General features: G+C 42.0%; 1 protein-coding gene across 7 annotated transcripts in view; it reads left to right on the top strand.

Moving 5' to 3' along the window:
• ARMC8 (armadillo repeat containing 8) overlaps positions 1-12,055 on the top strand; it is a 206,968-nt gene that overhangs the window by 66,518 nt on the left and 128,395 nt on the right. For all 7 annotated transcript variants that reach the window (XM_054039451.1, XM_054039456.1, XM_054039457.1 and 4 more), the window contains 2 exons: positions 4,381-4,523; positions 4,625-4,722. In XM_054039451.1, the coding sequence (XP_053895426.1) occupies positions 4,381-4,523; positions 4,625-4,722 (241 nt within the window). The remainder of the gene's footprint in view (positions 1-4,380; positions 4,524-4,624; positions 4,723-12,055) is intronic.

Raw genomic sequence — 12,055 nt, 5'->3', positions numbered from 1 at the left:
CTCTGATCTCAGTTTACGTTGGTATTAATCAAAAGTAACTCCACTGGCTTCTGCATGAAGTTCTCTGCAGTAATGTAGTGAAGATGAGAATGTGTTTCTGCATTCTTGTACACTGGAACAAATTAAAGGGTTAGGTGCCCCACAGGCACTTGTGGAGGCAGCTCATTGGTTAGAAGTTTTGGGATCTCACTGTTCCCCTTATATAAACTGTGAGCTGTTTCATAAGCGCAGTGTGCTGTCTCTGAAGGAACAGGCTGTGCTCTCAGCCTGTTTGAGCAGGCTTGACAGCTAGTCTTTTCCACTGTACTCTCTCCTCCCACACTCCTCACCTCTGGACTCTAACTCGTTAGTTGAGGAGTTGACTCATAGCAGGAAATGCAGCTAGTTCTTTGTAATAGTGCCTACTCCCTTGACTGCAAGGGATTGGGCTTTCCCCTGCCATGGACAAGTATTGGACCATGAGTCTATACTGACTCCTTGTAAAGGGTGACAGTGGGCACTGCTGTAGGCTGGAGGTGAGGCCTGGGCTGCCCTTCTCTCTGAAGCATAATCCCTGCAGGATTAAGGAAATCTGAACACTTGTCTGTGGGGTTGGGTTTAAGGATGTTCTCTGTATTTGTGAGTCTTCTGAGGGAAGCCCATTGCTAGTGGCTAAAATACTCGCTATTTACCCTCCCAGCCTCCACAGTCTGATGTAGCACACTAAAGGACTTGTGAGGAGGAAGCTAGGCCTGGTCAGTGTGTGATCTAGTAAGGCTCAAGTCTTCACCCACCTAGCAGCTGATACCTCCAGATATCATTCCTCCCATTTCTTTTTCCCTTTTCCTGCCTCAGGTTCCCACACCAGGAAAAGGAGACTAAGCTAAAAGTCAGAATCCTTCAAGAAGGGTCTTTGTTATACTGAAGGAGAGAGCGTTGTCCTTTTTAGACTCCTCACAACAATCTGATTCATGATGCACATTACTGAATAGAGCACGTCCTCTTAATACAAGAGATCTAGAAAATCTACAGTAGAATCTCAAAGATACGAACACGAGAGTTATGGACTGACCAAGTGAAACTGGAAGTAATCAATCAGGCAGCAGCAGAGACACTCCCCCTCCCCCCCAAAAAAGGCAAATATTGTTCTGTGCCTGTATTGCATCTTAGAGATTGGCACATTTGGGCTGCCTGTCCCCATCCCCGCACACGAGCAGCCACTTACAGCAAGACCCTGGGGCTGCTAGCCCAAGGCAGCCAGAGCCAACAGAGCAGGAGCAGCGCTGGGGTCTGCACCATTTTCACCCCTCCCCTGGCTGGGAGGGGCATGTGCTGTTTTTTAACACCCCTCCCCTCATACTGGGGACATGCTGTTTATATATATATATATAAAAAATATATACACACACGCGCGCGCAAGGAGGGGGACAAGCTTGCAAACTCATACTGGTGCTGAGTAGGGGGCTCAGCTACCGCTGAAACCTGGCCTAGAGAGTCAGTTGCTCTGAGATTCTACTGTATGTATGCTCCATAGACCTCAGAGAACCATTTCTCCGTGTCCCAGTCCATTCTTCCTATTCTAGACACTTGAGGTTTGTAGTGGGGGAGGCTTAAATTCAGTAAGTGATCTCCTCCTTCAATCCCATGAGACATCTTCAAAGTATTAGCAGGTGCTGATTTTCCTTTTGCTGAGGAGAGAGTATCCACATATTTCTCTAGCGAGTGGGCCTCTTCATTTGATTGCAGTGCAGATAAAAGGGGGTCCAGGTCTCTCTCTCTCTCTGGTCAATCAGCATAGATGTGTGATCATCTGGGAAAAGAGCTGCTTATCTCCATCACAAGAATCCATCTCAACAAAGTTATCCTGCTTGTGGACTACAGAGAAACAAAGTCTTGGTTTAGACCCAATACTTCATCTAGCAAGCCCTTCTTTCTTCAGGCTTGATAGTATCATGCTGAGATGCAATCCTGTGGCCTTTCCTCTCAGATCTTTTCTTTTATAGTGTGGGTTCTCCTCCCAGTATCTCTGCTCAATTAGATCACTCCCACCACTGCAAATTTGTCTCTAAAATAATGGAATAATTCCAGAAACCTGGCTTAGGGGAAACCTCTACTCAAGATCCCAATCCATCTGGATCACAGCAGACACCTGTCTGACCAGCTAGAGGGGCGTGCATGGATTTTTTTTTCCCCAATTAAGGAAAACAATCACCTATGGCATGCAAAGGAACATCATTCTGCTGGAACAGTGGGCAGTTGGCTTTCTCATAAGATACCTAGTAATATTTTCATGTCCTCCTGCATAATACAGAATGACTGCCCTACTGCTCTGCCTTTTTATAAATCATCATGGTAGCATATACACCTTGTACCCGAGAATGGAAACTCTTCAATCTACCACCTTCTAGAGAATCAAAGCATTACAGTTTGTGCACTGTATTCAGGGGAAACTCAACATTCAAGCTGAGTTTCCACACGGATACTGGGAAGCAGTATTTTAACAGCACTGTATGGAACTCTGCAGAAGTGCTTTTTGCACCAAAATGCAACTAAAAGTAGCATCTCTTATGTCCAAACATTAGGAGAAAAACTTAAGGAAAATAGAAATCTTGTCACCTGATTGGATCTTCAGATATGCATTTCTCCTCTTTCCCCTTTCAACTCAGGTGGCCAGGAAAATGGGGAAAGACAGGGTCAGCATGTCCCTTACAGTCTGTATTGACAGGATATTTCTCCAATCTGAAGAAGTCAGTCGGTCTTCCCTGGCAGTTACTCCTCAAAGATTTCTTGAAGAAGGGTCTGATTGGTTCCGAAAGCCCTGGCAAGTTCAGACTTACTGCCTGGATTGTGACAAGATATGCCTATGGAACTGGAATGTCTGTGAAGAACTCGTGGAAGACCTACTTCAGTCTAGAAAGCCATTCAAAAAGCCACTGCCTCGTTAATATTATACAATAGTAAGGACAAAGGCCTTGGTGCCTGTAAGATAACTTTCACCTGGTGAATGTGAGTAGCAGTTAAGTCACTTAAGGAGAATGGTAAATCTTATCACCTTTCAGTTTAAGAGCTTTGTACAAAATCTATTTCCATTATATGGGAAGCGAAATAAAGCATTTTATGAGAGAATCTGCAAGGGAGCAACGTTTGTTTTGTTTTAAGGACTGTTTTAAAAACATTGATGCCTTTGATGCTAAAGTGTTGTAGTCTTCTGTCCTCCCTTCATATCTAGGTTCCCTAGCTCTTGCCTTTTTCCTAGGTTTTGGACTTGCTAATTCCCAGTAGTCTGTTTCAGACTGATGGATTGTCTAAGAATGAGACTAGGCAATGTTGTCCTCACTTGTTAACAGGGTGTGAGCGTGTATGCATGCCTGCATGCATGTTCTCTGGAGGACTCCACTGGGTTTTTGACTCAGTTCCTATGTTTATATAAGAGGAGCAGTTGGACCCCAAACTTCTCACTATTGACCTCCTTTCTTGATTGCTGATGGGTGTGGCTTACCCAATATTCCATTCCAAATTGATTGTCTCTTAACAGGGAATCTATTTACAGGCATGGTCAAGATTGCTTAATTTGTCAGTGATTGTGTGCGTTCATGTAAAGATGGGGCATTAGCACACGGATTTAAACTAAATAAAATTATCAAAATTCATTCTCTCTCTCTCTCTCTCTCTCTCTCTCTCAAATTTTGGATTGTACCAGTATCTAGTAGGAAGTTTTCTAGGATGTCAATCATTATTCTGCTGTTATCTTTCTAGAAGATTCAGAATACAGTATCTTTCTGTAATAATGGGAAGTCTACTCTAACAGATACAGTAATACTTATTGTAAAAATACCTGCATGACTATTGTAGGATGTTTGTTTTATCCTCTTGTTTTGATTCTGTCATTCCCTCCAGTAGGAACAGTATCCTTTTTATGTGACAGGCTGCACTTGAATTTGATGCTGTGATGCTATGGTTTTCTTCAGGCTGAATATTCCTCTGTAAATACAGTACACTTCCTTATTTATTCAGATGGCCTGGGGACATCTAGAAGATTAGATAACTAGGCATTTGGATAAACAGAAAGTGCTGTTTTGAGCTGCAGTCTCACTAAGATAGAAATATGGGGAATGAAGGGAGTAATGTTGATATTTGCTTAATATTTTGCACTTTAAGTTTATTAAAACACCCAAATTGTATTAAAACTACTGTGTACATAATTCTGCATTTTTCTGAGGTGCTATACAAATAGTAAGCCACTGATTAGTGCCAGCAGGCTCTAGTAGGTTGATTGAGAATATATTAGCAGGTGATTGATTAATATAGGGCTACATGGGGGGCACACTGGGATTTGGATAACTAGGCTTTTTGGGTAAAGGGATTTGTATAACTGGAATTATTCTGTAATTCCATTTACAGGTTGCTATATTTGCTTCAGCAAGAAACCTCCAGCACGGAACTGAGAACTGAATGTGCGGTAGTGCTAGGAAGCCTTGCGATGGGTACAGAAAACAATGTCAAATCTCTACTAGACTGCCATATTATCCCAGCCTTATTGCAAGGTATCTTGGCTTTCATTTAATGCAATATACTTTGGTAACTATTTCTACAACACTTGTATTTTAAATAAGCAAAAAGAATGAAACTATATGTATATTCACAGGATTGCTGTCACCAGAACTGAAGTTTATTGAAGCTTGCCTCCGATGTCTTCGTACCATTTTCACCAGCCCAGTAACTCCAGAGGAACTATTGTATACAGTAAGTTTTAGGCAATGTATCTTTGCTCTTGTATATAACTTCTGTTCATGCAATGCAACCTGTATTATGTGTGTGTGCTGATGGCATCTGTTTGTGATAATATTTGGGTATGGTGCTACTAACACTATTAATATTTCACTCATAGGCATCAGGAGTCTAGATAACCTGACCCTGTGAACATTATTTGGTTGGCAACGGGAGATCCTGACTACTGATGCCACTTGTACATGAATGAACTGAAAATTCTAGCTTTCTGGCCTATTGTGTTTATAGAAGATGTGAGAATACAGATGGTTTGGTTTAATTCAAGTATCATTTAAGATGGGGGAAAAAACATGGTATCACAGAATCATAATAGTTAGAACTGGAAAAGACTAGGTCTTTATTAGACTAAAGTCTAATAAATCATGCAGGCAATACAGCATTTTCTTCTAACCTAAATTTTTAGTGCTTTATTCAGTTTTAAATATTTCAGGTAGCTTCCATCATTTAGCTTGGAAGATCCTCACTGTCAAGATCTTTTCTTCTTATAGTTAACCTACACTGTCTCTTCCTTAGTTTGTTAGAAAGGGCAGAATTTGTCTGGCATAATCTTTTTTTTCTGGCTCATGCATCATCACCAGCAATAATCTATCTTGAGTCTCACGTGCCAGGCTAAATTAGCAGGGCTTTCAGTTAAAGGGGGAAAAAACCCTCCTGTTTGTACACTGCGTGAATTCAATATAGCATTTGAGAGAAAATGAACATGGACCCCCTACAATGTCATTTTTACAGACACTTTTCAGTGTTGATCCACGCTGTAAGCTCGCAGTATACATGCAACACTCTGCATCTAAGCAATCAGGAGTCAGACTTGGGCTAAAAAGCATTAAGGCCAAAATTTTTAAATGCTTGCACTACTAACATTGCAGGATGGGAGGCTAAAATGTGTTGTTTAGACACTTGGAGATCCGTTGCATTGTCATTGTGGGCTGGGCTTCTGCAAGAGTGCTTGGAGTCTTCGGGTTTGAGCTGGGAATAAAGGGGTGCCGAAAGGCATGGCCCTTAATTGAATTTTCAGAAACACTGAGACCGCCTCCTATACATCCAAACAAGTATTATTGTTCTAATCTTGCCAGAAGCATTGAGATGCATCCATATGGAAGTGCTGTTTGGTTTAACATCACTTATGATGGGACTCAGGTCATGTCTACCCTTACCTCCGGAGCGATCGATACAGCAGGGGTCAATTTATCGTGTCTAGTGAAGACTCGATAAATCAAATGCTGAGCGCTCTCCTGTTGACTCGGGTACTCTACTGGCGCGAGAGGCGCAGGCGGAGTCGACAGGGGGGCATCAGCAGTCGACTTACCGCAGTGAAGACACCGCGGTAAGTAGATCTAAGTATGTCGACTTCAGCTACATTATTCACATAGCTGAAGTTGCGTAACTTAGATTGATCTCCCCCTCTAGTGTAGACCAGGCCTTACATATTTTCTCAGTTCATGCAGCACATTTTTATTTTTATTGCAGGCACATTCCAAACATTGTAGGAAATCATCACCGGTTAGGTTTCTTGTTCCTTCAGTATGATGGGTTTTCTGTACAGTGTACGTACATTTCATGATGGTTTCGATAAACTTTACTCCCCATATGTGATGCCATGAAACACCTCCTGAAAGTAATAGGCAGACATAGCCAGTTAGTGACATCCGTGAAATCCTCGTTCCATTACTTAGAGGCCTGATCCATCTCTCATTAAGGTCAGTGGCAAGACTCCAATGGGAAGTGGATGGGTATTAGGTAAACCACACAAAAGTGTCCCTCACTGCTTTTCATTGCATACTTATCTTTAGCAGGCCAACACCTTGTTAATTCAATCAGCAGCTGACTAAAAATGTTGCCTGTGGCAGAAGAACAGTCTGTCCACTGTAGAGCCTTATGGCCCTGCAAAGAGTGCTGGAGATTCCACATGTGTGGATATCAGGCTTCTTAGTGGCAGTAACTTGGTATCTTTTATTAATGAAATTAGAAGTTTGGCTGATAAAGGTAATAGTGTTGATGTAATAGATTTCTGTAAAGCCTTTCAGTTGGTATAGCATGATATTTTGATTAAAAAACTAGGGCTGTTAAACAATTAAATTAACAATTAATTGTAATTAATCATGAGAGAAAAATATGATTAATCAGTTTTAATTTCACGATTAAGCAGTAATAGAATACTATTTAAATATTTTTGGATATTTTCTACATTTTCAAATATATTGATTTCAATTACAACACAATACAAAGTGTACAGTGCTCACTTTATATTTTTGATTACAACTATTTGCACTGTAAAAAAGATAAAAGAGAGTATTTTTCAGTTCACCTTATACAAGTACTGTAGTGCAATCTCTTTATTGTGAAAGTGCAATTTTCAAATGTAGAATTATTTCTTTTACATAACTGGGTTCAAAAACAAAACAATTTAAAACTTTAGAGCCTACAAGTCCACTCAGTCCTACTTCTTGTTCAGCCAATTGCTAAGATAAACAAATTTGTTTACATTTACGGGAGATAATGCTGCCTGCTTCTTATTTATAATGTCACCTGAAAGTGATGATAGGCATTCGATGGCACTGTTGTAGCTGGCTTGGTAAGGTATTTATTTGTCAAATATGCTAAACACCATCAATTCAGTCACAACACAGGCTTACCTACCAAGGGGCAGGTTCCAGGCAATGAGAGAAAGCATAACTCACATTATCAACAATCCTAATGTACTGTCCAGGACTTGCCTGTCTCTCCTTGGCCACATGGTTTTGCATACATACATGACCACCTTCACTCGACTCCATCTTTGCTGCCTCCAGATGTGACTCCAGACCGTTTACTTGCCCAAACATTATGTCATAGACCTCTTGCTGAGTGTCCCTGCTCTCATCCCTTCAGATAGACCCACATCATGTATTCCTCTCCTCCCCGGAAAAGACGATCATCATCGACACATGTCAGACAATATGGCCACTGTTTTCTGCACCAACAAATGGTGGGATGGGAGGGGGGGGGCTACAAGATTGACTGCTCTATACACAGAAACAGTCAATCTCTGGAATTGGTGCATCGCGCATCAGACCCTCTTGTGCTTGCGGACTCGCTCAGCAGACATTTTATGATTGACCACAAGTGGAAACTTCATGGTTTGGTAGTGACATCTTCATCCAGTGTGGGATTCCGATCAGAGACTTCTTTGCCTCGCATATAAACAGCAAATGCACCACGTACTGCTCCAAGGGAGGTCTCTGCCACCTCTCTCAGGACAATGATCCCCTAAGATCAAATCCTCCTTTACTGTTCCTCAGGTACTGTACAAGATCTAACGAGACGGAGCAACGGTCATTCTGATCATCCCCAGCTAGTCCAGACAGTTCTGATTTCCCAATCTCCTTTTCATGTAAACCTGTCCCCCAATTTCTATCCCCACCTTCCCCAATCTGCTGACACAGTGCAACAGCAAGATCAGACATCCCAATCCACAGGCGCTGCTCCACCTGAGAGCATGGTTTTGAATGGGCATCTGCTTTAGAACGGACCTGTTCTTCATCTGCGCAAGACATCCTCTCCAGCAGCAGGGAGGAATCCACCAGGCGCTGTTACTGGAACAAGTGGAAGCACTTTGCCTCCTTGACCCAACAAAATGGAGTTTCACTGGAATCAGCAGGGATCATCCTCTTCCTGGATTGTGTTCTATCCCTGAAGGCATCAGGCCTTGCCATCAACTCTTTGAAAATCCATCTGGCACTAATTAGCACATTCCTGTGGAAGGTCACTCCATCTTTACACACCTGATAACTGCTATGTTTTGGAAGGGTCTCATCAGAACCTTCCCACCACAACCCATCACAGCCCAATGGGACCTGAACCTAGTTCTATCTATGCTAATGAAACAAAACAACCATTTGAACTGTTAACATTGTGCTCTATGTCCCTTCTTTTCATGAAAGTCACCTTCCTTGTTGGTATCACTTTCGTGAGAATGGTCGGCAAACTCGGAGCTATGATGGCTGACCCACCTTTCACAATTTTCCACAAAAGATAGTCTCACTGAGCCTGCATCCCAAATTCTTATCAAAGGTAATCTCCCAGTTTCACATCAATCAATCCATTCACTTACCTGTTTTCTTCCTGAAGCCCCACACACCTACAGAGGAACGCAAACTCCATTCTCCGCACGACCATTTCATCCTCATCCTCGCTCTCTGTTCCAATTTAGGTACAATAGGGACCATTATTTGAAGAAGAGGAGGTTGTTGTTCCCCATTATGTAGCTGTGCATTAGATTTTTTTCCCTTTCCTTAATGTAGTACTTTCCACCTGTCTATTGAATTTCATTTTGCTGATTTCAGATGAATTCTCCAGTTTAAGGTAATTTTAAATTCTAATCCTATCCTCCAAAGTGTTTGCAACCCCTCCCAGTGTGATGTCATCTGCATATTTTATAAGCATACTCTCAGTTCCATTATCTGTCATTAATGAAAATATTGAATAGTATTGGACCTGAGACAAATCCCTCTGGGACTCCACTTGATACGTCTTCCCACTTTGACAGTGAGCCATTGACAACTACCCTTTGAGTATAGTTTTTCAACCAGCTGTGCCCTCATCTTATAACAATTCCATCTAGACCACATTTCCCTAGTTTCATTATGACAGTTTCATGTGGAACTGGATCAAAAGCTATATTAAAATCAACATATATCATGTCTACTGCTTCCCCTTATCCACCAAGCCACTAACCTTGTCAAAGAAGGAAATTAGATTGGTTGGCATGATTTGTTCTTCACAAATCAGTGTTGGCTATTACCTATCAACCCTATAATCCCTTAGGTGCTTACAAGTTGATTGTTTAATAATTTGTTATGGTATCTTTCCAGGTATGGAAATTAGGTTGACTAGTCTGTAATTCTTCAGTTCCTGTTTGTTTCCCTTTTTAAAGATAAGTACTATGTTTCCCCTTCTCCAGACCTCTGGGACCTCACCCATCCTGCAGAAGTTTTCAAAAATAATAGCTTATGGTTCTGAGATTGCTTTCAGGTAGCCCTTTTAGTACCATAGGGTGCACCTTGTCAGGTCCTTCTGACTTAAATTCATCTAATTTACTTAAATATTCTTTAACCTGTGTTTTTTCCCTATTTTGTCTTACATTCCTTCCCCTTGTTAACATTAATTGTGTTAAGCATCTGGTTGCCATTAACCTTTGTAGTGAAGATTGAAGCAAAATAGGCACTAGCTACATCAGTCAACATCCTTCATGCCTCAGAATCAGGGTTGGGACCAGGGCGGAGCACAGAGATTGTACTAGAAGACAACCTCCTTGTGGTCTTGGATACAGGCAGAATCTGCACACTCACACTTCTGGACCTCTTTGCAGCCTTGTGACACAGTGCACCACAAAGTATTGGTATTGCTAACACATGACATAGCAGGAGTAGATGGCCCAGCGCTACAATCATTCCTCTCCAGCAGAACTCAAGTGGTGATGAGTAACTGCTCCTCCTCTCTGAAGGCCCTTACTTGCAGGGATCCATACCATCCCTGCTTCTCTAGAATATTTGCATGAGACCAATGTCCGAGATAGTGAGATACCGTGATTTTGGCTGCAAACAGGATGCCAATGACAGTCAGTTCTATATCTCATTCTCAACTGATACAGCCACCGCCACTGCTAATGAATCTGAATGCCTACAGGACATCAGCTCTTGGTTGAAGACCAGTTGGCTCAAGCTGAACCCAGGCAAGTGGTACTGGTTGCAAAGGGGGAACTCTTTGAAGAGCTGGCCAAGACATTGTCCCTGCCTTCCATCGAACGCATACATCTCCCATTCAAGGTGGTATGACACCTCAGGACCCTTTCTAACTCCTTTCTAAGCTTGGATGACCAAGTAGCATTAGTCTCCAAAAATGCCTTTTTTCATCCCAACTTGTTAGGAAATACCTTTGCTTCTTCTTGGAGGAGTATCTGCTCATAATGATCCATGCATTTGTCATCTCTAGGTGGGGTTGCTGTAACTCGTTGTATCCAAAGTTGAATGTGAAGATGATGCACCAGCTCCAGCTGGTATAGAATGCAGCTGCCCACTTTCTCCATGGCTCAGGCTGTTACAAGCACATCAGGTCTCTGCTTGTGTCCCTCCACTGGTTCCCAGTCAAGTTTTATCCTAATTTTCAAAGCAGTTAATGGATCAGTTCCCAGCTACATCAAAGACTGAATTTTGATCTATGAAACACTGTGACATCTGCACTCCTCTGGGAGGGGAGGAGCTGTACAGGGACCTGTGACAGCTGGATCTGATGGCCTAACAGTTTGTAGTTCTTGTACATGGAAGAGCCTCAGCAGACCATAAGGTCCCAGTGAAAGTAAACACTACAGGTACTCTCTGAGGCATAAACTGTTCTGTAATTAATCCTCCTGAAGGATCTCTGGAGCAGGGAGTGTTTAATCAGTGAGAGTCACCAGACTGGGTCTCTGCCAGGTAGGGACTGCAGGAACAGAAAGGAGGGAGGATCCCATGGCTATGGTAATGCCACCCTGGAGAACTGGGCCCTGTCCCTGCCTCTCCCACAGAATTTCTATGTGATCTTAGTCAAGTCACTTAAACCAGAAGTTTCTCAGATGTTAACTACTTGCATGTCCCTCACTTTCTGGGTTCCTAATGTGAGATACCTAAGGCCTGATTTTTGGAAGTGCTGAGCAGTCTCATATGCATCTGAATTCAGTTGGAGTTGTGACTACTCAGCATCTCTGGTATAAGGCAGTGCTAGAAGAATGAGCACAGGGCTTGGAATTAGGAGGTCCTGAGTTCTAATCTGTTTAAACTTTCCTTCTGTAAAATAATTCTCCAGTCACTTCACAGGATTGTTGCGGCAATTAATTGGTTAATTTATGTCCCGTTCTTTGAACATACAAAGTGCTATAAAAATATTCTTGTCTTCACTTTGGAGCTCTGTGCGAAGAACATCCAACCCATGATGAATCTCCTGTTGCTCCTTCTTATAGCTTCATAGATTCTAAGGCCATAAGGGACCATTGTGATCATCTAGTCTGACCTCTTGAATAACACAGGACATAGAACTTCCCAAAATAATTCCTAGAGCAGATCTTTTAGAAAAATATCCAGTCTTGATCTAAAACTTGCCAGTGATGGAGAATCCACCACACTCCTTGGTAAATTCTTCCGGTAATTAATTACTCTCACTGTTAAAAATGCATGCCTTATTTCCAGTCTGAATTTTTGTAGCTTCAAGTTCCAGGCATTGGATCATATTATTCCTATCTCTGATTTGATGGAAGAGCCCATTATTAAATATTTGT

The sequence above is a fragment of the Malaclemys terrapin genome, chromosome 9 (genome assembly GCF_027887155.1).
Source record: "Malaclemys terrapin pileata isolate rMalTer1 chromosome 9, rMalTer1.hap1, whole genome shotgun sequence".
NCBI lineage: Eukaryota > Metazoa > Chordata > Testudines > Emydidae > Malaclemys > Malaclemys terrapin.
The sequence above is the reverse complement of the archived record's forward strand: the minus strand, read 5'-3'. Positions and strand labels throughout refer to the sequence as shown.